At 46.1% G+C, this 27,052-nt stretch overlaps 11 protein-coding genes and 1 non-coding gene across 14 annotated transcripts; 5 read left to right on the top strand and 7 right to left on the bottom strand.

Annotated features, from left to right (window-relative positions):
* Window positions 1-806: 806 nt before the first annotated feature.
* Window positions 807-2,066, bottom strand: LOC131286996 (aminoacyl tRNA synthase complex-interacting multifunctional protein 1). Its single transcript, XM_058316010.1, has 2 exons — window positions 1,861-2,066; window positions 807-1,773 (listed from the first exon to the last, which is right to left on the bottom strand). Exons 1-2 carry the CDS (start codon window positions 1,993-1,995, stop codon window positions 928-930), a joined length of 981 nt encoding a protein of 326 aa, XP_058171993.1. The 5' UTR covers window positions 1,996-2,066; the 3' UTR covers window positions 807-927.
* A 392-nt stretch (window positions 2,067-2,458) lies between these two features.
* Window positions 2,459-5,755, top strand: LOC131286179 (tetratricopeptide repeat protein 7B). Of its 3 annotated transcripts, none has more exons than XM_058315100.1 (6): window positions 2,459-2,738; window positions 2,813-3,097; window positions 3,166-4,658; window positions 4,756-4,979; window positions 5,045-5,241; window positions 5,310-5,755. In XM_058315100.1, the coding sequence occupies exons 1-6, from the start codon at window positions 2,617-2,619 to the stop codon at window positions 5,440-5,442; spliced, it is 2,454 nt and encodes an 817-aa protein (XP_058171083.1). In that variant the 5' UTR covers window positions 2,459-2,616; the 3' UTR covers window positions 5,443-5,755. The 3 variants fall into 3 exon arrangements, with proteins under 3 accessions (XP_058171083.1, XP_058171082.1, XP_058171081.1); XM_058315099.1 differs by having other exon boundaries at window positions 4,741-4,979; XM_058315098.1 differs by having other exon boundaries at window positions 2,459-2,740; window positions 2,818-3,097; window positions 4,741-4,979.
* Window positions 5,756-6,403: 648 nt separating this feature from the next.
* LOC131289852 (T-complex protein 1 subunit theta) lies at window positions 6,404-8,671 on the bottom strand. The gene is made up of 2 exons (XM_058319189.1): window positions 8,536-8,671; window positions 6,404-8,399 (listed from the first exon to the last, which is right to left on the bottom strand). Exons 1-2 carry the CDS (start codon window positions 8,593-8,595, stop codon window positions 6,819-6,821), a joined length of 1,641 nt encoding a protein of 546 aa, XP_058175172.1. The 5' UTR covers window positions 8,596-8,671; the 3' UTR covers window positions 6,404-6,818.
* A 297-nt stretch (window positions 8,672-8,968) lies between these two features.
* On the top strand, window positions 8,969-10,428 carry LOC131286392 (guanine nucleotide-binding protein subunit gamma-1). Its single transcript, XM_058315339.1, has 2 exons — window positions 8,969-9,137; window positions 9,197-10,428. The coding sequence occupies exon 2, from the start codon at window positions 9,217-9,219 to the stop codon at window positions 9,427-9,429; it is 213 nt and encodes a 70-aa protein (XP_058171322.1). The 5' UTR covers window positions 8,969-9,137; window positions 9,197-9,216; the 3' UTR covers window positions 9,430-10,428.
* A 358-nt stretch (window positions 10,429-10,786) lies between these two features.
* LOC131287831 (large ribosomal subunit protein uL30m) lies at window positions 10,787-11,554 on the bottom strand. Its single transcript, XM_058316916.1, has 3 exons — window positions 11,369-11,554; window positions 11,160-11,289; window positions 10,787-11,091 (listed from the first exon to the last, which is right to left on the bottom strand). Exons 1-3 carry the CDS (start codon window positions 11,506-11,508, stop codon window positions 10,795-10,797), a joined length of 567 nt encoding a protein of 188 aa, XP_058172899.1. The 5' UTR covers window positions 11,509-11,554; the 3' UTR covers window positions 10,787-10,794.
* A 569-nt stretch (window positions 11,555-12,123) lies between these two features.
* LOC131290096 (U4 spliceosomal RNA) lies at window positions 12,124-12,264 on the bottom strand. Its single transcript, XR_009189276.1, has one exon. It is a non-coding gene; the product is annotated as a U4 spliceosomal RNA (small nuclear RNA).
* Window positions 12,265-12,930: 666 nt separating this feature from the next.
* Window positions 12,931-14,640, bottom strand: LOC131285878 (uncharacterized). The gene has a single exon (XM_058314733.1). The coding sequence runs from the start codon at window positions 14,638-14,640 to the stop codon at window positions 12,931-12,933; it is 1,710 nt and encodes a 569-aa protein (XP_058170716.1).
* Window positions 14,641-15,125: 485 nt separating this feature from the next.
* On the bottom strand, window positions 15,126-16,757 carry LOC131285877 (small ribosomal subunit protein uS10). Its single transcript, XM_058314732.1, has 4 exons — window positions 16,752-16,757; window positions 16,118-16,270; window positions 15,777-15,866; window positions 15,126-15,512 (listed from the first exon to the last, which is right to left on the bottom strand). The coding sequence occupies exons 1-4, from the start codon at window positions 16,755-16,757 to the stop codon at window positions 15,396-15,398; spliced, it is 366 nt and encodes a 121-aa protein (XP_058170715.1). The 3' UTR covers window positions 15,126-15,395.
* Window positions 16,758-16,852: 95 nt separating this feature from the next.
* On the top strand, window positions 16,853-18,367 carry LOC131289104 (small ribosomal subunit protein eS7). Its single transcript, XM_058318304.1, has 4 exons — window positions 16,853-16,954; window positions 17,285-17,452; window positions 17,530-17,862; window positions 18,132-18,367. The coding sequence occupies exons 2-4, from the start codon at window positions 17,285-17,287 to the stop codon at window positions 18,207-18,209; spliced, it is 579 nt and encodes a 192-aa protein (XP_058174287.1). The 5' UTR covers window positions 16,853-16,954; the 3' UTR covers window positions 18,210-18,367.
* Window positions 18,368-19,806: 1,439 nt separating this feature from the next.
* Window positions 19,807-22,131, top strand: LOC131287343 (zinc finger protein 599-like). The gene is made up of 3 exons (XM_058316384.1): window positions 19,807-20,342; window positions 20,418-20,652; window positions 20,733-22,131. The coding sequence occupies exons 1-3, from the start codon at window positions 20,299-20,301 to the stop codon at window positions 21,555-21,557; spliced, it is 1,104 nt and encodes a 367-aa protein (XP_058172367.1). The 5' UTR covers window positions 19,807-20,298; the 3' UTR covers window positions 21,558-22,131.
* An 898-nt stretch (window positions 22,132-23,029) lies between these two features.
* Window positions 23,030-23,855, bottom strand: LOC131287368 (protein CWC15 homolog). Its single transcript, XM_058316411.1, has one exon. The coding sequence runs from the start codon at window positions 23,784-23,786 to the stop codon at window positions 23,100-23,102; it is 687 nt and encodes a 228-aa protein (XP_058172394.1). The 5' UTR covers window positions 23,787-23,855; the 3' UTR covers window positions 23,030-23,099.
* Window positions 23,856-25,066: 1,211 nt separating this feature from the next.
* Window positions 25,067-26,326, top strand: LOC131285876 (uncharacterized). Its single transcript, XM_058314731.1, has 4 exons — window positions 25,067-25,166; window positions 25,366-25,542; window positions 25,722-25,847; window positions 26,082-26,326. The coding sequence occupies exons 1-4, from the start codon at window positions 25,067-25,069 to the stop codon at window positions 26,324-26,326; spliced, it is 648 nt and encodes a 215-aa protein (XP_058170714.1).
* Window positions 26,327-27,052: the final 726 nt, after the last annotated feature.

Raw genomic sequence — 27,052 nt, 5'->3', positions numbered from 1 at the left:
CAAATTGACGAAACAGTTTGGCTTCTTCTATAATGGATGCAAATATCATAAATCTTTTATGCGAAAGGAGGCATCCATAAACCTTTTCTATAAAGACACTAATCTGAAGCATGCTACATGGAACCAACTTTTGTGTCGATCTTCAAAAACACAACACAAATATGCAAAAAGAAATCTACAACACATGGTAACTCGGCACGAAGTGCACCAGCGTTAATTGCACAGAGATGAATACAATGAAGGATACACACAGTTTTGAAGTTCAACGGGTTGGTATAAATTTGGGAGGAACTATTTGAAGACAGGCCCTTGTATCAATGAGGGCATCAAAAGACAAACAACTAGCTGTTACTCTCAAAAAACAACCAATCCATTTTCCCGACACCATCACGATGCAAAAACTGTACTTAAAACTTACCAGTCATATTTCGCAACACCTGAAGCATTAACAATATAATAGGCTATAGATTCCTCTAGTGGAAACTTGTGCATTTCGGCAATTATATATAGTTAACCAAGAGCAAGAAAATCTCCAATCCAACAGAATCCAATGCCTGAGACATTAGAACACAAGTTACAGAGCTGAAGAAATACTAGGACACGGTTATATGCATAAACATGACACCGGCACCGGGCATTATCCGATAAAGGAAGCGCAAGGAACACGACGACCGCAAATCGAGCGCGCGCAGTCTACTGAATCTAACAAATAATAAAATACATTGTTTTACTCATACGTTTAGTAAAAAAGAAAAAAAAGTGTTTTATGGGTGTTTTATTTTTTGTTAATCCGACTGTTATCTTGAGAAAATGTAAGAATCCTAAGCCCTGCTATTCTTCTTCATAAGAAACGGTCAAAATTATTTATTTGTTAATGCAAAACAATAGCAGAGTATTGACCAACATGTTGAGCGGAACAGACGATGATCACTTGACCTGCACGTTTTTCAGCGTCTGTGCCTTAACCACTCCCTTTCCGGGCACGACAAAGGTTCCATCCTTGTAGCACGCCACCAGTTCTCCGTTCGTTTTCAGGTCTGGAGCAACGGTTTCGAAAATTTTCTTCTTCGGATTCATAACGGCATCCGGTACGCGCGGGTATCCCTCGACGTGCACAAGATCTCCCGGAACGGAACCTTCCGGTGGTGCCAGTATTTCCACCTTATCCGGCGTCGAGGCACACATGAGCATCGCTTCCGAAAGGATGCCGCGCATTTTGGCGGGCTTCAGGTTACACAGTGCCACCACCAATCGGTTCTGCATCTGTTCGATCGGAACGAACTTCACCAGCCCGGAGATGACGGTTCTAGGATTCGGCTCACCGCAGTCAACCTTCTCCACATACAAACTGTCCGCATCCGGATGGCGCGAAACCTCCACAATGCGCCCGATACGCATATCCAACCGACCCACGTCGATCGGAGGTTCCTCGGACGGTGCGGCCGGTTTCGCCTCTCCCGCTGGCTTTTCTTTTTTCGGCTTCTTCTCCTTCGGTGGTTTGTTTTCGTTTTGTTGAGCCTTCGCTGGCTGGGCTGACTCTGTCTTAGCGACCGGTGCCACTGGTTGCGGGGCAACGGGTTCAATCTTTACCGTCGCGGGACCTCCGGCACGGACTTCGTCCGGTGTTGGCACAGGAATTTGTACCTTTCCGTGAGCTACCTCAAGCGAAACCAGCTTCTTCAGGCACGAGTCGACCTGTTTGCGCAGTGTTTCATTTTCCGCCTGCAATTGTACAATTTTTTGCTGCACTTGTTCGTTGCGGATTGTTTTCAGCTAAAATTGGACATTGAAAGAAAAAAATAGTCAGGTCAATCAACCTTCAGCATGCATATAAAAATATAAATTCTACTTTGTGCATACCTCCTGCTTCAGCGCGGCGAGTAGCTCCTCCGCCGCCTTATTGTTGGCCAAAATGCGTTCTATGTCGCTCATTTTCACTATCCGTGGCACGGAGAATATACGTTTCACTAGTGCGCCAAAGGTGACACTGAACATTTACCAAATCCAAGAAGGACAAGTGATGCCGGTAGATTTGCCGCAAGATTTCCCCAAAATTGCGAAACCAAAACACCTCATCCACGAAGGGAAATAACAACGTGGAAACTGTCTTTGTTGTCAAAATAGACCGATTTGAATTGTTTACATCAACGGTTGACAGCACAACATTCGAGATAACATTTTTATGTGATTTTAGTGTAAAAATTATTTAACAAACAGCTAATTTTATTCTTCTAAAATTATTCTTGTACAAAACTTTCACCTGGAGTTCAAACATTCCTTTTTTGAATCCCTTTTAGTTGGTTCAAAAAAGCTGTTGTTGAAACGCATCTTCAGCAATGGCGAGAGCTGTCAAAGTTGTGTGCAGAAAATCATGTACAATTCTGTGATAAGACTTTTGTCAACGATGTCCTCGTCGAGTTGTGGGTGGTTGTGAAAAAACAAAACACGACAGCGAAAATTTGGCCTGTTTGGTAATCCTGTACCAACGCAATCCCTTGGGAGTGCACAACGATTTCCCGGGTGGGAAGGAAAGGCCTAAAAAAGATTTGCAGTGTTGTTCGTTGTGTCGTTCGAAGCAGTTAATTCTAGAGTGTGCCGTGGAAGGTGAACGATACCATGACTGGACGAGGTCGCAATCAAGGAACCAAGCTTGAAACCACCATCGAGCAGTGCCGCAGTGAAGGACGATGGAAACGGGTGATAGAGCTGGCGGAGGAACTGAAAACGGGCTATCCGCAAGGTGCTGTTCAATTGGAGTGAGTCACCGTTGTATATGCGGACTCAAGCAATTTGTTTGTTCCCTTCTTTTTCGCACAGAATGCCTGGCCAACTTTCTCACTGGGGAGGGTAAGCTTGAGAGCTACCTCGAGGAGCACCCACCGATCGAGGATAACTATTCCAAGGCCAAGCTGGGTCTGTCCGAGGCAAAGCGCTACCTGAATTCCGTCACCGGAGAGCATGGAAAGAAGGCGGGCTTTGCACTGGACGCGCATCTGCTGTTGGCGAAGTTGTACTTTGCCTGCGGCCAGTACGATGAATCACTGCAGAACTTTGTCTCGGCGGAATTGAACACCCTCTCGGAGAAGCATCTTTCCGCGTGGGTATTTTCTTATGGTAAAACATTATGGATATAATTTTCTCACGCTGTTTGTTTTCGATTTGCAGACGAAGTATACGAATACTAGCGGAATCGTACGCCATCAAGGGCATGTGCCTGGAGAAGAAAGGTTCCAAAGCACCGTCCAAGTTTAAACAGGCTGAGCAGGAAACGGAAATGATAACCTGCTTTGAACGAGCGGCCGATCTCGGCATCCTGTATCTGCAGGGGCAGGATACTAGCAACCAGAACGAGGTCCGTCGCATGGGTGCCATCCTGGAAACGGGACTCCAGCGTGCTCCGATCGTGTTGATCAAGGCGGGCAAGTTGCAGAACGCAATCGACCGCTACCGCGTCATGCTGAGTGCGGTCGAAACGAAAGCGACACAAACGCTACGGCTCACGCTGGCCCGTCAATTGGCGGAGGTACTGTTACGGGGTGTTTCCGGTACGATATACACATCACCGGCCAATAACACGCCGACACGGAGTGCGTCCGGTGGTAACAAGCGCCTCTGGGAACCGCGCAAATATTCCGGACGTCAGCAATTCATCCCGAAGAACCAGCACGAGGAAACGATCCTGCTGTTGCTGATCGCTGAGGCACTCGCCGTTCGTGACGCCGTTTTGTCACAGAGCCCTGAATTCCGCGATGCACGGGTCCATTCGCTGGGTAACGCTGCGGCCATCTACGATCTTCTAACGCTTGCCACCGTTCGCTGGAATCAGATTGCGCTACTACACGATTCACTTGAGAAAGCGCTCAAGTTTGCCTTTGGCGAGGCACACGTATGGAAGCAGTACGCAACCTGTCTGATGGCGCTGGGTCGCTACAAGCATGCTGTGTGTGCGCTCAAGGAACACGCGAAACTCGAACCAACAGACAGTAGCGTTTCCTGCCTCATGGCAGCCCGCATCTGCTACGAGCACCTTGATCAGGTGAAGGAAGGACTCGCCTTCGCGGAGGAGGCGCTTCGGAAAGAATCGAAAAACCCCGCACTCGGACGTCGCTCGCGGGCTCAACTGTACGTAGGCATAGGGCTCCAGCAGATGGCCGTATCGTCGAACCTTGTGTCGGAAAAGGATCGCTACAACCGGCTCGCCTTCGAAGCGCTCGAACGTGCCGTCCAGCAGGATCCGAACGATCATCTCGTCGAGTACTATCTGGCCTGCCAGCACGCGCTAAACTACAACATAACGGAGGCGCTGGTGCACATCACAACGGCTCTTTCGTTGCGTGCCGAACATTCCTCCAGTTTGCTCCTGTTTTCCCTCCTCCTCACGGCCAACCGACGCCCGAAGGAAGCGCTCGGTGTTGTGCAGGATGCGGTTGAAGAATTTCCTGACAATCTGAATCTGCTGCACGTGAAGGCGCACCTCGAGCTGTACCTACGGGACGTCGAGACGGCGCTCGAGACGGTTCAGCAGATGTTTGCCATTTGGAGGGAAGTTTATGAGGTGCAGCTTGCGAACGCTGCCAATGAGCACGACCACGAAAAGCATTCCGATACGCGCAGCGTCATTCAGATGCAATCGTCGCAGATGTCCGATAAAGATTCGAGTAAGTATCAGTACTCCATTGGTTTAAGTCTGAGGTCAAACAAAGGAAGAACTACATTGGATTGTCTATCTTTTCACTCCAGACTCGATTCATGCAGCATCGCTGGCGGCATCCCGCATTGAACACGCGCTCAGCGAAGCGGCTAGCTCGCTCAGCTCGTTTAGTCCCCGGCCCGGACCCCAGAAAGCATGGATGATTCAGTTCAAGATATGGTTGCTGCTGGCCGACGTTTACATCGCGATCGAGCAGCCAAACGAGGCAATCAATTGCATCCAGGAGGCAAGCCTGATCAATCCCGTATCGCATCAGGTTATGTATATGGTAAGGTTCAATTTCTTGCACTTCCAAAAAGGATCCGGTATCATTCACAAACTTCAACGTTACAGCGTGGCCAAATACACATCTATCAATCGCAATGGCCTGAAGCTAAACAGTGCTTCCTGAACGCGGTTTCGGCGAACCCGTACCACACCGATGCCCTTCGTGCGCTCGGCGAGGCTCATCTTACGCTCGGCGAACCCCGGCTGGCGGAGAAGACGCTCAAGGATGCCGCCAAGATTGATCCAAACTGTCCCAAAATATGGTGAGCCGTAATAACCCTGTGCCTTTTTAAACACAAATTGGTAACAATTCTTCTTTTCACCTCCCTAGGTTCCTCCTCGGACGCGTTATGGAGAGCATTGGCGATTATACGGCATCGGCGGACTGCATGGCGACGGCACTCCAACTGGAACCATTCTGTCCCGTGCTACCGTTTAACGCTCTCGGGCTCGTGTTCGATTAAATGTGGAAACCCTTATTCGTCCGTTTTAATCTCCCACAAACGACCACTTCCTAGGGGGAGGGGGAGAAAATGAAACCGCGTTATTCCGGTGGTCACTAGTAACAATCGATAAAATCGTTCTCATCGTTCGTTGACTAATTTTAGGATTCAGATTATCTGCCAAGAACAGAAACTCTACATCCCTCTCTCGAACACACCGTTTCTACACCTTCGTCCAGTTTGAAGTATTTTGTTGTTGGTGAAGGTGGCTTGGAGGGAAAGGCGAAAGGAAGTATTACCCCGTCAGTGAAGGGATATTTGATTACACTTATTTTTTTATATTTTTAAGTTCGAATGGACAGGTTTGGTATGCATTTCGTTTTCTGATACTTGTTTTTAATGCCTGCGGACACAACACTGACCCTTCGTGCGCACGTCGCCTATAGTTGTTATATTTATTTGTTTACCGAATGCACTTGTTTCAACCCATCATCATCCCCTGCTCGCTTTTTTTATCATCCCTCTGTGATCGTAACGTTACCGGTAAACCCTAAAAAAAATCAATAACATTAACATGGCCACCTTGTGTATTGTGTGGTTAAGGATATAATATACCGCTGTTGGGAAAAACGATTCCCATTTCCGTGGTTCTAAAACGTGTATTTTATGTATGTTCGTTAGTCAGAAGGTGCCCAGTCGGTGGCGTTTACAGCGGCCGTAAGCGCTCGTTCAATATTAGAGACAATTCGGGAACAGAATTTAGACAATTAGCTATTATCGGGACGGAAGCGGAAACCAAAAAGATATGAAATCTAATCAATAAATCGGATATGGTTAAATTAAACTTGTGCGGTTCCTTTCTACTTTTGTTCTATTCGCGGGACACCGATAACAGGATATATGTTTTCCCCAGTAAAGACGACTACGCGTGGATAACATTTACGGTGAAAATGAAACAAAAAGTACACCTTTCATGTTTATTGTTAGCTTCCCCTTCCGGAGAGAAGGCAATGATTAAGTTTATTTAATTCCCTCTTGTTCACTGTACAAACATCTTTTGGTGATACGACGAAAGAGTGTTAAATCGCACGTACGTACAGCGAGCAGCGAAAGGGCCAAGGGCTCTGTTAATACTTTCGAGCCGATCCTAGAGCAATCCGTACAATCAAGGGTAATTAGTAAGGAGTGCTTTCAGGGGACAACTTATTGTCGTGCCGACAAAACTAAACATGAACGTTCACAGACGATAAGAGAATTGTGGTGTTTAAAGGTGCGCGTTACGTACTTATTAATCAAATGTGTTCTTGTGGTGTTAGCGATGTAGGTAAAGGTAAGCGAAATGCGGTAGAAAAACGAAGGACGATGAGAACATTTGAATGAAGAAAGCCGACTTAGACCTAAGACTCGTCGTCACTGCCCGGACCGGCGCCGCGAGGTTTCGGTCCACCGGCACGCTTGGCCATGATGATCTCGTCAACTTTGAGGATCGTGCAGGCGGCACCGACAGCGTACTTCAGTCCCCAGTATTTAGTGGTGAACAGATCGAAAATGTTCTTCGTCGTCACGTCGACCGTGGCTGGCTGCTCGGATTCGAGGTCGAAACCTTGCGTCTTCTTGCCTTCTTTGTGCGCCAGGTAGAGTTGGTGCACGACCTCCGTCGCGTTAACACCGCTGTTGTCGGCCAGCGCCTTCGGGAAGAACTCGAGCGCGGTGGCGAATTTGCGTACGGCGTACTGCTCCAATCCGGGCAAAGTGTCGGCGTACTCGGCTAACTGTTGTGCCAACTCGATCTCGACCGCTCCGGCACCAGGCAGGAAGCGTCCGTCGCGGGTCAATCCCTTGAACGTATTGACACCGTCGTCGATCACGCGCTCGATGTCATCCATGTAGTTATCGGTCGAGCCACGGATAACGACCGTCGCGATGCGGCTTTCCGTGCCATCCGATTTGAAGATCGTCACCGACGTATCGCCCAACTCGTGCACGTACACGTTATCGCAGTAACCGAGCTCTTCCGTGCTTGGCGGCGTAAGACGAGGCAAGACGGTTCCATTCACGGCCTTGCTCAAACGGCGCAGGTCAAACTTCGAGTTCAACCGGACTGCCATAAGACCGTACTTGTTCATGTAGTGGAGGGCCATGTCGCCGAACTTTCCTCCCGACACGATCACCGTTGCGCCGGTATCGACAATTGCTTTGATCTGCGCCTCGAGCAGGTTCTCCTCACCCTGGCTGAAGTTCTTCAGCTCATCCGCCGACTTGATCAGCACTGTGCCCTTCGTCTCCGTCTGAATGATATCGACCGGGCACGAGTACAGGGCAATCTTTGCCTTTGTGGCCGATGTGACCTCACCCTCGACGAACCGCTTGAACACCATGCCGGGCACAACCTCCGACATCTGCAGACCACTGCCGAGGATCTTGCACACGCGAATATTGTCCACGTTGAACGTCGTCTTCTCGGGCATGATCGAAATACACGCCTTCGCGATCAGATCAGCCAGGAAATCCTCGTTGCCCAGCTGCTTCGACATCACGGTTGCTCGGATTGCATTTCGCACTGGCAGCAGGCTACGGTAGTCCTTGATTTCGTGGCAGGTTAAAGTGGGCAGAATTTCGAGCGTCTTCGTCAGTGCCTTCTCGTAGCCCTCGGTGATGTCACTGCTGGTGACCCCCAGTCGGAGCAGTTCCTCGGCCACCTCCAGCAGGGCTCCGCAAAACACCACAACAAAGTTGGTTCCATCGCCGGCCTCCGCCTCCTGCATCTGGCTCGCCTCGATCATCAACTTGGCCGCCGGATGTTCTACATCCAGCTCGCGCATAATCGTGCCGGCATCCGAGGTGACGAACTGTTTCTCGATGTGATTGATGATCATCTTGTTCATGCCATTCGGACCGTAAGCCGAGCGGACCGAGGTCGCGAACTCCTTACACGCTCCAATGTTGCGGTACACCGCTTCCTCCAGGCCGGAATATGTCTGCAAAGGCGAAACATGCGTAGGTCACAAAACTGGTACTCCTCACGTGAATCATCTCGCTGGGAAATGTCAATTTTTCCACCAGCCGGTACTCGAACGGCTTGTTTTTCACCGTGGGCAAATGTTTTCCACTTACCCGAGCTCCATCCTTCAGCATCGACGCAAAACCAGGTGCTTTGGGTACGTGTAGGGCCATTTTTGTGCACAGATTTTTCTTCGCGAAGGTTTTAGCTCGACCGAAAACTTACAATCCGCACAATGGCTAACCTCAAACTCGTGCTTTCCTAGAGGTTATCGTTTAACTGTCAGTTTAGTTCGTTTCAAAGGTTCATACAATCTTGGGTAGAATTTCTAGAATAGCCCGTTAATTATAATTTTTTCCCTTTTTCATAATATCAAAACATGGAAAAGATATTCCCTGAAGGATAATATGAATAATGAGCATTTGTTAATATATTTTATTAATAATTTATCTTCCCATACCAAAAACGATAATTGATCGCCCTTTTTGCCCATCTGTCAAATCAAGCTGTCAAATGAAAATTTTTCACTACTCGGAACAAAACGATCATTCAATTAAAACTTTCTGGTATCTCTCACGACGCGAAAGGTGCAGAAAAGTGTCGAATTTCCTACCGCCGAGGAATTACCAGCCTTCGTAAACACCAAGCCCTCAAGTAATTCGTGTCCTGCAGTGAGAAGAGTAACGCCGTCGCCGTGCCCGTCGCCAAATCGACCGTAACAATCTGTACATTCGCTTGTGTCCCGCTAATACTACGGTAAAACAATCACCATAGGGCTATCCGAGACAGCCGTGATGGATATAATGGCCTCGAACCTGCAGCAGCAACGAGCAATCACCGAGCAGCTCCGACGGGAAGCTGCTATCCAGCGCATCACGGTGTCGCAAGCCGTCGCGGACATCGTCAAGTACGTGACGGAGCACGAAGCGGAGGACTGCCTGCTGGTGGGCTTCTCCAGCCAGAAGGTGAACCCGTTCCGCGAGAAGAGTTCCTGCAGCATCCTGTAAGCGCCGTAACCCGCTTCCAATTTCCGTCTGCTCATCGTGTTCCTCGCCGAAGCAAGTGCCGCCGGAAAATCGGTTCCTTCTCGATGGCGCAAGGAAGGAACGCATACGCATCGCTGCGATGACGTCATTCATTCGGGTGGTGCAGGGGGAGTGCATTCGTACCGGAGATGAATTATATTGTGTTAAGTGTCTATGGAATTGGAATATGCCCTACATCCAAGGGCAATAGAAGTACCACATATGCATCCACCTAATTCACGCATCTCGTAGGCCATTAGAATATTTGGAAATCCTTTTCAAGAAGCAACAGTTTGTTGTTTTATGTCAATCAAACGTACCGTATAATTTTTACTCCATTCTATTGTTTATCTGTTTAGCAATCGAATTATAACTCATTATTTGACGAATCATTAAGGAAAAAATGCAATACCAGAAAAAAACTACAACAATATGAATCACACCCACCATAAAAAGTAAAACCACATTGGTGTCTGCTTATAGGACAAGCTTTTCACGAGGAAAAACATGAATTTAAAAACCATAAAACAGGCTTAAAGTAAGACGAGAGCATTTTGATATGCAATTTACTCCATCTCCTCATAGCTGTAGAGTTTGTATTGACGCAAAACGACCAAAACGATGGTAAAATTTGCTGCACTTTCTTTTCTCGATGCCAAAACGTACAGTACGGTGGCGGGCGAGGTACGTTGTCCTCTTTTTTTGCTTGACGAGAATCTCACACCGAAGCGGGACCTTAAGCGGTTCCATATACGAATATACACCATTTCAGCAGATGCCCCGGACAAAATTGAAGCCAAATATTTAGGAGGAAAACTTTACACTAACCGCAATCAACAGGACAAATAAGAAACCTATTGCTCTCGTTCAAAGTGTAGCCAATTAGATTAACTAACTAGCTACAGACTGTCGTCGGTGTTGTACAAGTATATTAGGAAAAAATGCAAGGGAACTCAAATCTTATATCAATGTTACTATTTACTAAAACCCGTGAGAACAACCATTCGCCGAAACTGAATAGTCCTGCTGGGGGAAAAAGAATCATTTTACGAAAACGTTTTGAAACGTACCAGATCGCAGGTATGGCCACTTTTACCAGGGCCTTATACGGTCGTTCCTTCCCTATTGTGACGACAAGCGGACGAAACTACTTGAAATGATTATGTGCAACTAATACACAGTGGAACTATTTAAATGTATCGTGTAACTAACTGGTGTTAACTGTGCCGTCTTTCTTTCTGTTTCCGAAACTGATTTCATTAATTTTGTTTAGAGATTTACCTTTATATTCTCTTATGTTTTAAACTACCCTCCTTCTCCCCTTACACATATCGAACAAATTTTCGATTACCACGCATTGAGCCACTTTAACCTAGAATCCTTCCGTAACGTCTCTCCGTCCATACGCTTCTTGGCATTACGGATCTCTTCGGCCGCCTCGAGTTTCGTATTGGTAATTTCAACCGCTTCTAGCTTTCGAACGACTACACATTCCCCATCTTCCTTCAGAAACGTCCGCTCAACGTCGGCCTCCGTCGGTTCGCCGTACTTGAACGTGATGGGCTGTATTTCCACCAGGTGCTTCACCTTCCATAGGCGAGCATTATTTTCGGGAATATTTTTCACCACCGCCACGGCATTGTGCTGTGAATTGGAAAAGAAATCCAGCTAATACGGACGATCCGAAGGTGTGTTCATCGACTACCGCGTACCTCAAACAATCCCAATCCTCGCAGTATCCGCTTCTCCCAGAATGGTAGTCCTTTGATGGGCTTCAATCTTGTGACACGAAATAGTTTGGATGGTTCACCTTCCAACGGTGGTATTTCTCGGTTGTTGTCCCTAAAAATAAGCGCATGAAAAGACCAGATATTGTACATTTTCCTCTGCTGTACGGAGGTAAACAACAGAGGCATGTTACCTTGGATAGTAATAAATTTGGTCCTTCAGAATGCCATCTTTGTACAGGAATTTCTTGTTCGGTTTGCCATAGTGTCGTACAGTTATCAAACCTTTTAGATGCTGCCCAAGCGAGGCTGATGATTGGAAAACTTTAAACATTTTACCGGCTTATGTTATTTGCGTTTATTTTACATAACTACACGTTTGTGTGTCTAGCAGAGAGGTGGCAATCGAATCCGCTGTCGTTCTGTCAAACAAAACTGACGGACTGCTGACAGTTGTTTAAAATACTTGGAAAATTTTCTGTTACAAAATTGCAAACACAAAACACGTTGATCCAAAACTAGGGAAATTAAAGATATTTTAGATTGTTGAGTAGCCCATGCCGAGCCGATGAATCGATGGTAGATTTGCGGAAAAAAGTTTTCGCGGAAGAATCTACCTGTATCTCCAGATCCAGGTAGCTATTCCAATTGAGGAAGGTACAAATAAACTCTCACCATTTCGTTTTAGGACATGAATCCGGGTCTATATTAAAGCAGCAGATAATCGAACTAGAAAAACAGCTAATTTATCCTTTACTTTATGTATTCATCTGCGAACTGTCTAGGACCGTTCAAGAGATCATACACAGGCCCGGCGGTTAGAACATTAGATAAAGATCAGGAGCTACGACGTCGGAAGTCCTTGACGATAGATAATTCATCACCATACTATCGGGACTTTTAATTTGATTATCTTTAGTGGAGTATTTGTTTGATGTGTTATTAGTTACCCCTTTCGGGGTTTTCAAAAATTGCCGTAGCGGACGGTATTGCACGTCCTCTAGGCGGGGTATTGGTATTAGTTTTCAACTAGCAATAATCGCACCTCGGTTGTACCTCATTGGTTACGATATCGCCACTGCGCAAAGCTAACCCAACTCGGTCCGGCCCGAAGGTAGTGGCCAGAGCTCGTCCTGCTGTTTTAGCGATGCATAACCTACAGCCAAACGAGAACCACCAGTCCCTTGGCCACAGGTATACGGGGGTACGATGGGAAGGACATTAGCAAAGGATGTGCATTGGCAAAGTTTTCCCCCGATTTTTGCAACGACACAATCGTATATCGACGGATCAAACCGGTTTTATCCCTCCCTTTTGTAAGTTGCAATTTTCTGCATCCGGTGCGATGCACAAAAGTGCAGTGTGCATTTCCCCCCTCGGTAACGGATGCTTCAAGGACGAATCTAATCCCTTCTAGAACCGTTGACCAAAAGGGGTAATGAATCTGCCAGCGGTCAGTTACCTCTTTTTTGCTTGAGAATATGTGCAGATGTAAGGTTCACTTGAGTTAACGTCCCATGATGAACGATTATTGAAAATAAATTTTAAATTATCTACGCTCTTTTAAAAGCCATCCGAGTATTTGTCCAATTTGTTAATAATATTAAAACTAATACATAAATGAATGGAATAATATATCAATTAATGAATTGTGTAGTGTTTTATTGAAAGCACACCAAAGGGTACATCGTGGTTTCGGTTTTCTTAATTACTATGTATAAAATGTCCTGCTCTCACACTCGATGCTGCATCCGTTTCAATTAATTTGAACAACATCGAGCAACCGGTGAGACTGCATGCCACCGATCGAGCCCCCGATAGTGGCCACTGATCGTGCGGAAGACCCGCACCGTTGCACGACCGAACTGGGCCTCCCAGTACCGGAAGCACTTCCCGGCGCAGTGCTGCCCGGACCGATCGAATGCTTCACCATATCCCGCAGGGCGGCAGTCGTTTTGGCGCGATTCTTCAACTGGTCAAAGATTCTCTTTTTGCTGTCCTTAAACTTCTGGAACCGGCTTTCACGCACCGTAATTCGTTCCTTCAGCAGGGATAGTTTGTAGCGCTCCTGCTCGAGCGTTTGCTGCAGATTATGCGCGTGCATCTTCTGCTCGAGCTGATTGTCGATCTTGAGTCGCCGCCGGTACACATCCATGACCCTGCGGCGTAGTCCTTCCGCCCGGTTGGCTCGCTCCTCGAGCGTTTCAACCAACGACTGCCGCCAGATGTCCCGATCCAGCACCTTTTCCTCGTGGTTCACCGTGGCGTCCTCGAGGCGCTTCAACTCGCGGCTTCTCCTCTCGCACTCGCGGATACCCTTCTTGATCTCGATGTTTTTCAGCAGGCTGGCCGACCGGAGGTCCTTTTCGCTGATCTCGTTCTGAATTTTCTCGATTTGCTGCTGCTCGAGCCGGGCGAGCCGTTGCTTCCGGTTGCGCACCTCGATCATCTCGATCGTGCGCTTCTGTCGGATCGCCTTCCGATAGTTGCGCTCCTGCTGATCCAGCAGCGACTTCCGGAAGACTTTTTCCTGCTCCCAGCACTGCTGCGCTAGGACCGCTTCCTCCAGCTGCTCGAGTTCTTTGATTCGCTTCAACACCATGCAGTTCAAAATGCGACGATCGTGGTCCGTTAGGTCGGTTGGAGCCGCTTCCGGTTGAAGCGACACGGCGTGAAGTTTTCTACAGAGGGTGAGATAATCCCCGGAAGGGGCTCCATCACCGCCCTCGCTCCCGGTAGCACGTGCAGGGCGCCTCTGGGATGCCGAACGTGGTCTAACGACACCATCACCTGTGCCAGTTCTTCGTTGTCGATCACGAGATCCTTTGTAGGATGAAAGATCGCTTGTTGAAAGGCAACGGGTGGCACTTTTACCCCCACTGGAGAACGTCTTTGTCCCGACGCCAGGTTCGGAGGAAACTTTCGTCGACGAAGCACTGGATCCAGCACTGTGGCGCATGGATCTGTCGGTGGACATTGGTCGAACCTTTCGTTGGCCACCGGCGTGTCGTTTGGGACGTGTCGGTTCCGCAGAACTCTCCGATCCGGCACCCGTCAGGCAGCTCGTGCTTTCGTAAGGAGTACCGTCTGTATCTTCGGGCAGAAAATGGTGATTTGAATGTCCATTATGATGCGAATGCTGATGGTGATGATGATGTGCCAAATGATGTTGCAATCGATGGTGTACGTTGTAGCTGATGTGAAAGTTGTAATTATAGCAACAGTTGTAGTTAAGCGTGGAAGAATTCTCGCTGCTACCGCTTCCGGTGGCTTCCATCCGCGGGGCCACGGGGGCGCGCCCATGGTAACCGCCATTTATCGCCGCCGATGTATCGGATTGTTCCGATTCCGGTTGTGCTGCACTCTCGGAATCGAACGAAAACGTATCGAAATCGACCCGATTACTATTACAGTCGATCTTCGAGGACCGGAACTTTCTTTTTAATTTATTCTTCAACTTCCACATCGCCTCGCGTGTGCGAAAAACAAACGAGAGCCACTTGCACTTTCAATCCTGCAGAGGGTTACAATAATAACAACACCGGACGATCCCTTCGACCGCGTAACGCTACACTTTTGCAGTTTATTGATCCAACAAGGACGCTTCTTTGGAAACCTCCAGTCTGGAATGGTTTCCATGGGCAGCCGATAACGGTGGCAAGTTACAGTATTGTATCGTTTCGCAAGAGAAAGAGTTGAGTTTGAGAGAATGTATTTTCAATTACGTTGAAGGGTGGGTTAATATTGTGATTTCCGGCAAGTCCAAAAGTAGAGCAATGAAAATATTCTCGTCATGCCGTTAACGTCTCGAACACGTGTTAGTGGAATTTGAATTGTTATGAAATAGCAGTGAAAGAATATGATTATTTCGTGGTATTTTAGTGATAAAATTAGATTTCACATTCGACAATGTTTCTTTCTTTAAGGGTTTTAACAAAATTCATGTACTTTTTACAGTTTTTTTTATTGTTTCACGAAGCGGGATACAGTTGATTAACATCTTCGGGGCATGTCAGAGGGATCAAGCTCTGCTACAGTCCAGAAGAAATGTATCAACCTAGCACCCCACGTTCGAAGGCCTTGTGCCTAGTACATGCAAAGTAATGCATGAAAACGGCGGACAGAGATAATCGTAAGCTGTCGCGATGATGTCGGAAAAGATTTTTTCCACAATCCATCACAACCAACATACGATTTGCCCTCAGTTGTCTGCTGGGTCGTTTAAGGGTCAGCAATGGTCACCTCAACCTCTACACCGGGTTCGATGTTGATCGAAGTGATTTGCTTGACGATTTCCGATGGCGAGTGCAGATCGATGATACGCTTGTGGATGCGCATCTGTAAAATAAAAAATGAAAGGAGTTTCCAAATTAGTTTTATCTCAATATCAGGAAAATGTGACCGACGGATCGATTGGAAAGGAAAATGTACGAAACCGCAGAGACTTGAAAAATTACAGACCATTAATCAAGCACTATGACAGGAGTCGGATTTTCTAGGCCGCCTTTTCAAACATGAACCCAGTTGAATGCGAAGCATTCAGAGTGCACATTGCTTAGAAACTGTTGCCGTAATTCGTATAGTACTTCTACAAATACACACCTGGAAACGATCCCAAGTCTTCGAACCCTCACCGCAAGGCGTCTTACGGGTGGTGATACGGAGGATCTTGGTCGGCATACGCACTGGACCCTGTAAAACGAAGAGAAAATGTGATTAGTCATAAGCATTAATGCACAAGTTTGTATTCATTGTTGATGGGGAGGATGTACAATTCTTTTCGACGTGTCCAACCCACTAATATTCAGGAAGGGCACAATCACTCGAACATGAAGGAGTTTCTTTAGCATTCACATAACTAAGGAAAAGGACATATTTGGTCACCCTGATCCCTCCAGGTAAATGCTGATCGGCGATGAAGTCCCATTGTGCTTAATGCTTACCTTGACACGCAGCTTCTGCTTCTTGGCTCCGGCAATCAGATCGGCACACACCTTCTCCAGGCTGCGAACGTTGCGCGAGGTCAGGGTGATACGGATGCGATGCACGGTCGCGCTTTCAGCGACGGGCTTCTCGATGTCCTTTCCCGTGGCGGCCTACAAAGAGAGAACACAATTGAATATCAATAAATCTATTACCATGTGGGCAGTCAAGACACGATCATCCTAACCTAACAAAACGACTGATGTTTTCAGAAACGGTGGGATGAGTAAAGCACGTGGAAATTTATATTTAACGTAATTGCCTTAAGCTAAAACTTACCATTTTGTTTATTCAGTGAGTTTTTCCTGGTCGAGATAATCAACACACGTTTGACCAGCGCTGAACCAGTCCGAACTTCCCTTTAGAACGACTTTTGACGAAATGGACGAGTTTGGTGTTTCATTGCACGTCACCGGGTAAATGGGTTGTCAATTGGCTAGAAACGCAAACTTCAAGCAACCGAGTTTGCGTTTTTCGGATGGTACAATTTTGAAAAGTTTTCATGTTTTACCCCTGACGATGTTCAGATAAAATAATGGTGAAAATTATAAAGTGTTGGTCAATGTTTGAACATTGATTTCTTTGAAATAAAACCTCCATAATAATTTTTATTGGGGTGCAATGCAACCCTGTCCTATCGGTCAAATCGATTTTGACAGCGGCACCAAAAACGCAACGCTAGCTAGCAGTTTCCGGCGCTGCCAAGAAATGTCAAAAACTCTCTTTTCTCGCTCTTTTTCCGGGCATCTTGATGTGCTAGTGAACACATTTCGTTGTGAACACAAATTAAAATCGATGTAAGTGGTGCTTAAAATTGAAGGAATCTGGTGAAATGCCGCCCAACCGATGGTTGAAAAGTCCCCGCGTGCAGTTATGATCGAATTGATATAGATTGTGGGGGTTTTAATTGGAAAAAGTTCACCGAATAACATCCCGCTGACCCGTCTCAGATCGAACCCCCGGTAGTGGTTGATGTTGTCAGATTTGTGGATGTTGATGACATGCCACCCTGGCGGTACCGGTCCTTTGCACGGATTGCGGCCAAAGAACTGGATCTAATTGATTCGGAAGGACATGTTGTGATAGTCATATACTGTATGGTTCTCCTCTTCGTCTCATAATTTTAGATGGTTTTCGGTTCAAAGGTGGTAAAGGCCGGGGGCGCTGAGCCCGATGCGTTCGAGGCCCAGATTGGCCAGGCTATCCTGGAGCTGGAGATGAACTCCGATCTGAAGCCCCAGCTTCGTGATCTGCACATCACCCGCGCTCGTGAGATCGAATTCAACAACAAGAAGGTACGTCGTATCAAACAATTCATCGGAGTGTTAAAGCTCACCTTCCTTATGCCGGAATATTTTGTTATCATTTTTAGGCGATCGTCATCTACGTTCCAGTCCCGAAACAGAAGGCCTTCCAGAAGGTCCAGACCCGCCTGGTGCGCGAGCTTGAGAAGAAGTTCTCCGGCAAGCACGTAGTGTTCATTGGCGAGCGCCGTATTCTGCCCAAGCCAATGCGCGGACGCCGCGATCCCAACAAGCAGAAGCGACCACGCTCCCGTACCCTCACCGCTGTGTACGATGCCGTGCTGGAGGATTTGGTGTTCCCGGCGGAAGTCGTTGGCAAGCGTGTCCGCGTCAAGCTTGATGGTTCCCAGCTGATCAAGGTGCACCTGGACAAGAATCAGCAAACCACCATCGAACACAAAGTAAGTGGTGTAACGAGCAGTGTGCATCTGTGGCGAATATCTAGTGAACTTGTGAAACATTTGTGAGGAGCATTGTACTACATTCCGAAGGCTAAAAGCTATTTTATCTGCTACGTTTCGTCTAAATCACTGCGGAGTAACCAACGTGTTGGATGCTGAGTGGTTACAGTTGTTCTTCCTTCACAATAATCTTCCTGTTCTCCCGTTTGCTTCGATCGACGGCATTTATTTTGATCGCTTAATCAATTCATTTTCTTCATTTTCCTCAGGTTGATACCTTCACGTCGGTGTACAAGAAGCTGACTGGCCGCGACGTGACCTTCGAATTCCCAGAAAACTACCTGTAAATCTTAGAGGCCCAACAAGACTGGCCGCGAGACAGCAGAAGCCCGCGACGGATTGAAGATTGCACATTTTGGGATGCTTCACTGTGTGGAAAAGATGGTGTTGGATGTAAAGAGGCCGTTACAAAATATCCATAAATAAAGATCGTATGGATAGGAAAACTTAAAACTTGAAATTGTCGAATTTTAAAGAATGTTGATGACTCGAATTTGAGTGGAAAGCATCAGTTCTACCGTTTGTATAAAGTTGGAGTAGGCAAAGCATTTCAAAGCTAAGTCAAACGGTAGACTCGTTCAAACATGTAACAAAATAGGTATACATGTTGGTTAACCTTCTCCCTACATCATAAACATTATAATCTAAACCCTTAGCGTTTGTAAATTAAATATTTGAATAAATATTTAACGCAACACGTGAAAAATACGAAACTTGGGCAACCTGCGGCACCATTAACTACCATCCATGCCAAGTGTCAACTAGTGATGAGTATAACAACTCTTTTTAGAGATTTGAATCAGAGTGAATAATCATAACGATGATTCGAATCTTTAAGTCACTCTTTTGGGATTTAAAACGTGTAAAATGATTTATTAACCTTCGAGGTGATTTGAAACCTTAACTGGGATTCGAATCCCAAAAGAATGAACGAGTGGGTAAAAGCGTCACTAGTCGGCATAGAGATTCGAATCCCAAGTTGTAATTCGAATCCCAAGTTGTGTTTTGAATCCCAAGTTATGATTCGAATCCCAGTTTGGGAATCACTATATGGGATTCGAAACCCAAAAGAATGAACGAGTTGGTAAATGGCCTTATCACACTGGTCACCAATGGTGGCATGGAAAAAGCACTGGATTGTCAAACAACCATCGAAAACGAATGACATTGGAGTGGCTGGGGGTCCGTTGGTGAATGAGCTTACCCGTATCACCGACCTGTCATTGTGTGGAGTTTGGTGTATCTGGCATGTTAAGCTTGATTTGAAAGTGATTCATGTTTTTTAATTTTATTAATAATCAATTATAGGCATAATAAGATTATAAGATTTTGGTATTTTAATCTTAAAGTGCCGAAAACCGCATGAACCGAAAGTGAATTATATAAACTCCCACTCCCAGGTGGCCTGCCTTATCACACTACCAAGAGGCACCATTATGTCAAACTGGATGCCAAACCCAAATTTTGACAGTACGGTGGCTTTGCAAAGCCACCATTGGTGACCAGTGTGATAAGGCCAAAAAGAGTCGCTAGTCGCCCATGTAGTGATCCCAAACTGGGATTCGAATCACAACTTGGGATTCGAATCTCTATGGCCACTAGCGACTCTTTTACCAACTCGTTCATTCTTTTGGGATTCGAATCCCAGTTGAGAATTCAAATCAAAGGGAGTCACAAAAACTATCAGTTAGGATTTAAATCGTTCATTCAATATTAAGATTCGAATCACTCAATCATTCTCACTCAGAGCGCACATCACTAGTGTCAACGCTGTCAAATATGTTTGACAGTCGCTCGCTGATAGAAAAGGGAGGGGTGGGGGGGAGAGGCAAAAAAACTCAAAGGAAAACCCATCAGAAGGACGACGAAGCAGGGACAGAAAGAAAGAAGGAAGAAAAGCCCAGTGCTCCAAGTTTTCCTTTCGCGGTTGTGCAAATTTTCCGGGCCCGAGTGAGCTGAAAACGCCATTCAACGATCGGTTGTGTAGCTTTGGCGGCATTTTTCGAAACACGCTCTCCGTGACGCGGCAACCGTTATTGTTAAACAACTTTTGGCTGCTTAGTTTATTTACCTTTTACGCACAGGCCCCAGTTTGTGTTGGTGGTGGTGGTGGTGGTGGTGGCGGTAGGGACAGGCAGATCCTTTGGGATCCTGCGGGATTGCGCAAAGTGAGGGCGAAGAAAAATTAAGCAAAACCAAAACGAAAGGAAACTACGAGTCACAGTTTTTCTTTTTTACAAATATTTGCTTGTTCCCTGCTTCGTCTGCGGGGTGGCTGTGGTTTTGTGCTTCTAGTAAATCCAGTAGGATTTGCCGGAAAGTGTATTTCCGTTTTCCGAATTCATTCAGTTCAAGTGCTGTGTATCCTACGGGGCTATGGATGGTCAGCTGGGGAATGGAAATCAACTATCAATTGCGAGGTGAGTGTGTACCGTTTACTTTATCGAAAACTCATAACGTGGTTAACATGTTTTTTCCCGGATTTTATACCTTAGTCGGCCTGCGGAAGCGGTGGAAGTGAACCAACCTACCACGGATGTTTCCAACCAATCCACAACTCCGCAAACCATCTCAAACGGCAACAGTGGCACAAATGGGCAAACCAAAGAATCTCCCGGCACGTGTCTAATGTGCTTACAATCGTTCGACGAGCTGGGCTCCATCGGATCGGAATCACCGGAGGAACTGAAGCGGATAGTGGACAATATTTTCAAAATTGCCAAAATAGAGGTGCGTATGGACGTTATCAGTTTTTATGTTTGAAGGGAGTAAGTTGTTATTAAAAACATATTTTTCTCATCACGTTCCAGGTTAAAGCCGTCAATGGAAAGATAGAACCGTTGTGTAGCGGATGTCGCGCCAAACTTGGCTACGATTACGATGAGGATGCGTACTACGAAATGCTTAGCCAGATGTACAGCAATGATGCGCAGAGTAAAACCTGTACCATCGCCATGCAGAACGGCGTACCGGTGCACATAGCGATGCCCTGTGATGGACAGGGTTTCGAGTCACCACCAACGCCCGGTGGTATCGATGGTCACTACATCGACGCTGCTTGCGGTACGTTTGTCGTGACGGAGCTCGGTGTCGAGGCCCTGAATGCGGACAAGGATGATCTGGTGTGTGCGATCTGCTCGAAGGCATTCAACTTCAAGTCGACACTCCGTTTGCACATCCGGAGCCACCATCAAACTGCGCCGCGTGAAACGATTGAGCTGCCGAAGCACACACGTAAACCTCGCACCTACGAGTGCGTCGAGTGCAATCTAAGCTTCAAGTTGAAGTACGACTTTGACAAACACATCGGAAGCCACAAGAAGCCGACCATGCACCAGTGCGAGGGTTGTTTCAAGCTGTTCAAACACAGATCGTACTATCTGATGCACCGGAACTTGAAACGCTGCAAGGCACAACTGTCTCTCGATCTGAATACCTCGGTTGGCGAGGATTTGGGTGTCGTCGTTCCCCCGGCCAACGTTCCCCCAGCCACCAGCACAAGTAGTCGACGGCGAAACGGAGCGGCCAAGGCAAGGACAAACACTGCATCGATCAGCTCTGTATCAGCGCTACTACAGTGCAATCCGGAACTGGCAAGCCCACTGACTGATTGTGGCATTCGGAATACCAGCTAAGGTTTCCCGTGCTCCGTCTCAGACTAGATTCGTTCGAACATTCTACCGAGCGTCCGTAGGTGACGCTACAAATCCTAAAAATCCAGGTTAGATCTTTCGCTGGTAAACGATTTAGGTTCCTACAGGGGGCGGGCAGGTTGTAGTGAGGCGCTTGATGTACATTTTTGCGAAGCATCTTGATCGATGGTTCAATTACTTTTAAAGAAACTTTTTCGTAGTTTACGCGCCGGAACGGACTAGGAGTGGTCGTTTGTCCGTCGTTGGAAGCTACGTACGATCTTAGTACATCGCATTGTAATGTAAACTTTCCAAAGAAATCTAGTTATGGTAACGCGTGTGGCCATTGGAATTATTTTTATTTAAAATTAGGAAATCCCATAGGTTGTAGCAGAGAGGGTGAATAATTCGGTCATATCTATTCTTTACCCACCGAGGAGCTTATTTTATTTAAATTATGGTTTTAAAAAACATATTTTATTTTATTTTTATTTATTTTTTAACTTTAGTGAAGCTAGTCTTATAGTATCAAAATCGTACCAAACGTTTCAAATCCAACCGTACCATTAAATTTAGTTCGTTCTTGCAAATACTTTTCCTCGGTGTCCTGTTTAAGTAAATCGCAAAGGATCTGCATTTCGCATCATGTGTCTCTACGTGTGTCTGTGTTCGTATGTGTGTGTGTGTGCCCGTATGTGTATTTGTAGGCTAAGAGCTGGGCAACTAGAAGGATGTGGAATTGAGGAAAATGCTAAAAATCGAGATGAATCGGCAAACACTTTCCCTCTTACATGATCATACGCAGAGATGATATTGCATCAATCCTTCGATCAATTTTAACAGTAGAGATATAGGCAGCGAAATGATTGGAAAGCCAGTCAGTGAGCTATTTGAGGAAAATTTCTATCTTAAACTTTGCCAACTAATCGTTAAGTTGAACAAACTTCTTCTACCTGGCACCGTCAAAGCTGGGAATGAATTCAATCAACTGATAGTAACGGAAAGGATCGTTCGATCGTCTCATTACCAAAATATGCATGGACATTAAATCTTACCAAGCTTAATACTATTAAGAACACCCTAGGATCACGGAATGCCGTTTACTTCGTACGTTTACCGTCGTGGCAAGGGATGGTGTGATCAATTGAAAAATTATGGGCCGATTTCGGCCCCGCAAGGCTATGCTCGGCTATCGGAACATCCGTTTTGCCATGTGATGAAGGTGTCATATACGATGGAATTTACAACTTAATACTATAAGTGTATATCTATGCTTGTATGCATATGGTAAATAATAACGAAGGTGAGGGCAAAACCAAGAGGAAAGCCAGATGAAAAACAACATTTTAGGAATAAAACAGAAAAACAAAAATTAATTTATATCTTTGGAAGCGACATCGATGTCTTGGCGCATCTCAATTGGTGAAATACTTTCGAAGAGAAATAAATGAACTTTGAAACTCGTATTATTACCATATAAATGTACAGTTTTATTTCAATGTGACATCATGCTGAAGGGTACAAGCGGATTATTTACGTAGTAGCTTACTTAATGTACTTATCCATAAACTTTTTGTGAAAATCTGACCGCAGGGAATCGTTGACGAATTGGTTGGCTTTCTTCTCGGGCTCGGACCTGGCGCAGTTTTTGAACACCACATCGTCATCCCAGCGGCGCTTCACTTTCATTTCGGCTTTGGCGGTCGACGAATAGTTCAACAGCGGGTTTCCGGACAGGATGTTTTCCATGCGAATCTTTTCCTCTTCCTGCTGTTTGCTGCGTTCCTTCTTCGCCATGTCAGCAGCACGCTCCTGTTTGATTTTGTTCAGCTCCGCCAACAGTGCGGCCGTATCGTCCTCATCCGAGTCCGAGTCCGAGTTTTCGCTGTCAACGGGATCGTCCGCGTCCAGGTTCTGGGGAGCGTCCAATTTTTGCCGTTTGGATGGGCCTCCGGCAATCGCTGCCGTCCCTTGGTCGACACTGCGCCGGGCGACAGGCACAGCGGAGCCTTTGGTCTGCTTCGTTTCACGTTCGCGCTTCTCGAGCTCTTCACGGAAATCACGGCTACGCAGCTCATCGGTCGAGTTTTGCCCTTGGTCCCTGTACTTCAGCTTCGTGTGTCCAGGCAAGTCGCGGCTGCTGTACTGTTTGGAAAGTGCACTCAAATCTTTTTCACCGCGTCCGCTTCCTCCGCGCGCGGGATCAAACGTGGGACGGGCCGCAGTGGTCATCGTGTATGATTTCTATGAATAATATGTTTTTAAAGACGCCACTAGATTTTGTTTACGCAGATCTCTTTGTAAAATGCTTTGTTTTGACAACGTCAGGTACTCCATGTTTTCTGTTTTGTTCATATGTCACACGATACGTCAGATGAATCATAATAGTTTACTCAAAATGACCGTTTATTGTTTGGGAATATATGATTTTTTACCTAAAAATGTTATTTTTATTAGTCAGATCGCCTTCAGAGCATATTAGAATAATTTAATATAAACAAAATTGTTGTTTTAAGGGGATTTAATTTCAAATTTGATTTGGTAAACAATTCGGTGCAAGTTGTTAGGGGATGCCAGGGTTCAAACGAGCACTTGGGAGTTTTGAAAATTGAATGAAATTATTAAAACGATTCAAAACTAAAATTGTGTGAAATTTAATTGAGATAATTATGAAAATCATCATCTTTTTTACCATCATTTTTTGTTTTGGTTAAAAAGTGATGTGATACTGTACTTGTTTTTACTGTGTGAAAGAAATCTTCTCGGTGACTATTAATCCTAGAACTCGATGATATCTGGTGGATTACGGCGATTATCTTGTGCTAATTGAAAGTATTCGGCTCCACCTGGAACGCTGGGTTAACAATTGTTACGTTCGATGAGTGGTGGCGCCAAGTCGAGGGGCCCGGTTTAAGTTAGACAAACTTGTGCAAAAACTCATCCATTGATAAGAATGAGATGCATTGCAAAACGAAACGTTTCAAGTATCAGAATTCTAATAGTTCAGTCTACTGTCGTACTTTTTACGGGTAATAATTAAACGCGTAAGATGCTTCAAAATTAGATTTTTGTTTAAAGTCACTTTACTCATATCGATAGTGGGTGCGTGGAACAGATATTGCTAGTGGCAGGTCATCGTTCCGGAAGAAGTGGAATATTTTAGTCACGACGCTGATAAGATAATCAACCGGCACCCGATATCTTGGCCTTTCCATTATTTTCCCCGTTATCGAGTGTCTTTCGAAGCTGCGTTGCGCTGATAAGCATTCCTCTTGTGGTTCCTGTCTGGCATGCAGTAGTTCTAAGAGGTGCAGTCGCGATTGTAGTTCTGCGCGTCCAACTTCCCAACGTGATTTCGTTTGATTGCCTGTTGTAGTGGACAATAATTTATCCCCATCGTTGGGGTGCACAAATCATACTGAAACTTTCTACCAACTGTGGGGTTTCCTTCCCAACCCATTTGGCCGCCGCCAAGCAACAAGTGTTTTTTTCAACGAGCGGAATTCCAATCGATGTCGTCACCGGTGTCGATCATCTTCGATTCGGAAATGAAAGCAATTTATTTGCTGTCGATTGGATTGATTTATTTCTGCACGGCAACGTCCGGCCTTGGTAGGTGTACTGTTCTTCCAGCTTCCAAGCACAGGTGGATGGAAAAGCGTCCCGTAAAAACCACCAAAAATTGAAACGATGGCCAGCTGCAAAATGGCTAAAACATAAAACAGAGAAAAACCGGGAATTGCAAACAAAAAAATCGCCACAGCTAAAGCAATTCGCATGTTCAAACATACGATGTGATTGAATTTTGCAGAGGAACCCAACACGACCCTGGCGCCGGTCGAAAATTACAAAACCAATCCGTACTGCTTCCGGTTTACCTGGATGGGCCCGAAGTACAACAAGGATACGCCGTACAAAAACCTCAGCTGCGAGAACGTCCTAAAGAAGGCGAAGGGTGTCCCGTGCTTCCATCCGTTGGTCGTTACTAGTGAGTGTTTTTCTTCGTAGTGCTTGTGCGATTTTGTGTGCGTTGGCTCCATCGCTGTCGACGTCGGCACGAAACAAATTTTGAAAATTTCACGCGTGGCATAAAATTGATTTATTTTTCTTTTTTCACCGTTTGCGTCTACCTGCCCGAAAAAACAAAAACAAAAAATCACCGACCAGACAACACCAACGTGCCGGACACTAACTACATGTGGGAGGAGTACAAGGACAAACCGTTACAGATCGCCTGCCGGCTGGTGCGGGGTGAGGTGTGCGCCCGGTACTCCTATCGCTACAATGGCGCAAGTAAGTGCTGCGTTTGTCGCAACAATGTTTGCCATCTTGCGTATGGCGAGGCCTTTTTTCTCCCACGTCGAACGTTGTTCGTTGTCGCTCGAAAACGACAACCTTTGACGTCAAAAGAAGATGGTGGTGGTGGTGGTGGATAAAAGCTGTTGTATTCTTCATCCATACCTTTCCCCCTCTCCTTTTTTCATCCCCCGGTTCCGGTTCCGGTTCTTCGCCTTCGATGGGCCACAGTTGAGAACATAACCTACATGTGCGCCAAACTGAACGTCGATAACGAGTCGTCCACGTCGAGCAGCTGCTACAAGGAGGACCGCCAGGGCCGGGAGATCGAGGTGTGTGTGTGCGAATCGGCCGCCGGACGTACGCCGTGCAATCGGGGTGCGATGGCGCTGGCCGACGGGGCCCCGGTGGTACCGATGATGCTGGCGCTGGCCGTAATGCAATTGCTTCTAATAAAGTGCCTACAGCTACGGTAACTACCTACCTGTGTGGTGTGTAATCTCTGTCTTCCCTTGTGTTTGGTTTCGAAAAAGTGCAGGAAGAAGCCAAAGATGCAAGTGTTGTTTTTGTTAGAGAGAAAGTGTTGTGCCGCCCGAGGACCATATGTGCTGATTGCGGCAGTGAATTGCATTCCTTCTAACATTGACTTTGTGATCGAGTTTTTTGTGCATGAGTTTAGTGCATTCAATTCTGATGCAAAGTTTAAGGTGCCTCCGAGACAGTCCGAGAAGAAACACATGCTGGTGTTTTAAACTTTGTTGATTTAGAAATTATTTTCCAACATCAGAAGCTTTAATGAAGCGTGACACTTTCAAGGAATACAGTACCTTTTAAAGTCAAGATCTTTGAGAAATAACAAATAAGAAACCTATCTCATTAAATCTAATTCAACTTCCTAAACGAGAACACGTAAACCGATTATGTAACGCCAACCTAATTAATTAATACTGCTCGCGAAGTTGCAACGTTGATTATAATTTGTAGATTTTTTTCGAAGAATTGGAATATCTAAATATTGGTTACGAAACACTCCCTTTTCTTAAAAGATGAAAGATGCTCCAGTAAACTTCGGTTTCGGAGGAAAAGTGCAACAACAAAGGGACAGAAAAAGGGCTTTTAGAATTCTCAGAACAGCAATATTTCCCCGGTCACGTTACAATGGCAATATTCACCGGGCATAGGGATTTAGGAGTTCCGAGAAA

This window comes from Anopheles ziemanni, chromosome 3 (assembly GCF_943734765.1).
Source record: "Anopheles ziemanni chromosome 3, idAnoZiCoDA_A2_x.2, whole genome shotgun sequence".
NCBI lineage: Eukaryota > Metazoa > Arthropoda > Insecta > Diptera > Culicidae > Anopheles > Anopheles ziemanni.
This window is presented reverse-complemented; position numbering and strand designations above follow the sequence as displayed.

Bases quoted from the DNA above. Each gene is read 5' to 3' on its own strand.
- LOC131286996 (XM_058316010.1), bottom strand. From the start codon at position 1,995: ATGTTCAGTGTCACCTTTGGCGCACTAGTGAAACGTATATTCTCCGTG. The intron at 1,774-1,860 runs GTATGCACAAAG...GTCCAATTTTAG, and splicing joins TCGCCGCGCTGAAGCAGGAG to CTGAAAACAATCCGCAACGA.
- LOC131286179 (XM_058315099.1), top strand. From the start codon at position 2,617: ATGACTGGACGAGGTCGCAATCAAGGAACCAAGCTTGAAACCACCATC. The intron at 3,098-3,165 runs GTGGGTATTTTC...TTCGATTTGCAG, and splicing joins TCGGAGAAGCATCTTTCCGC to ACGAAGTATACGAATACTAG. The intron at 5,242-5,309 runs GTGAGCCGTAAT...TCACCTCCCTAG, and splicing joins CCAAACTGTCCCAAAATATG to GTTCCTCCTCGGACGCGTTA.
- LOC131289852 (XM_058319189.1), bottom strand. From the start codon at position 8,595: ATGGCCCTACACGTACCCAAAGCACCTGGTTTTGCGTCGATGCTGAAG. The intron at 8,400-8,535 runs GTAAGTGGAAAA...TCGCCTTTGCAG, and splicing joins TGCTGAAGGATGGAGCTCGG to ACATATTCCGGCCTGGAGGA.
- LOC131286392 (XM_058315339.1), top strand. From the start codon at position 9,217: ATGGATATAATGGCCTCGAACCTGCAGCAGCAACGAGCAATCACCGAG.
- LOC131287831 (XM_058316916.1), bottom strand. From the start codon at position 11,508: ATGTTTAAAGTTTTCCAATCATCAGCCTCGCTTGGGCAGCATCTAAAA. The intron at 11,290-11,368 runs GTAACATGCCTC...GCTTATTTTTAG, and splicing joins CAAATTTATTACTATCCAAG to GGACAACAACCGAGAAATAC. The intron at 11,092-11,159 runs GTACGCGGTAGT...TCCAATTCACAG, and splicing joins GAGGATTGGGATTGTTTGAG to CACAATGCCGTGGCGGTGGT.
- LOC131285878 (XM_058314733.1), bottom strand. From the start codon at position 14,640: ATGTGGAAGTTGAAGAATAAATTAAAAAGAAAGTTCCGGTCCTCGAAG.
- LOC131285877 (XM_058314732.1), bottom strand. The intron at 15,867-16,117 runs GTAAGCATTAAG...TTCGTTTTACAG, and splicing joins AGCAGAAGCTGCGTGTCAAG to GGTCCAGTGCGTATGCCGAC. The intron at 15,513-15,776 runs GTGTGTATTTGT...TTTATTTTACAG, and splicing joins AGACTTGGGATCGTTTCCAG to ATGCGCATCCACAAGCGTAT.
- LOC131289104 (XM_058318304.1), top strand. From the start codon at position 17,285: ATGGTTTTCGGTTCAAAGGTGGTAAAGGCCGGGGGCGCTGAGCCCGAT. The intron at 17,453-17,529 runs GTACGTCGTATC...TATCATTTTTAG, and splicing joins TCGAATTCAACAACAAGAAG to GCGATCGTCATCTACGTTCC. The intron at 17,863-18,131 runs GTAAGTGGTGTA...CATTTTCCTCAG, and splicing joins AAACCACCATCGAACACAAA to GTTGATACCTTCACGTCGGT.
- LOC131287343 (XM_058316384.1), top strand. From the start codon at position 20,299: ATGGATGGTCAGCTGGGGAATGGAAATCAACTATCAATTGCGAG. The intron at 20,343-20,417 runs GTGAGTGTGTAC...TTTATACCTTAG, and splicing joins AATCAACTATCAATTGCGAG to TCGGCCTGCGGAAGCGGTGG. The intron at 20,653-20,732 runs GTGCGTATGGAC...ATCACGTTCCAG, and splicing joins TCAAAATTGCCAAAATAGAG to GTTAAAGCCGTCAATGGAAA.
- LOC131287368 (XM_058316411.1), bottom strand. From the start codon at position 23,786: ATGACCACTGCGGCCCGTCCCACGTTTGATCCCGCGCGCGGAGGAAGC.
- LOC131285876 (XM_058314731.1), top strand. From the start codon at position 25,067: ATGTCGTCACCGGTGTCGATCATCTTCGATTCGGAAATGAAAGCAATT. The intron at 25,167-25,365 runs GTAGGTGTACTG...TGAATTTTGCAG, and splicing joins CACGGCAACGTCCGGCCTTG to AGGAACCCAACACGACCCTG. The intron at 25,543-25,721 runs GTGAGTGTTTTT...ATCACCGACCAG, and splicing joins CCATCCGTTGGTCGTTACTA to ACAACACCAACGTGCCGGAC.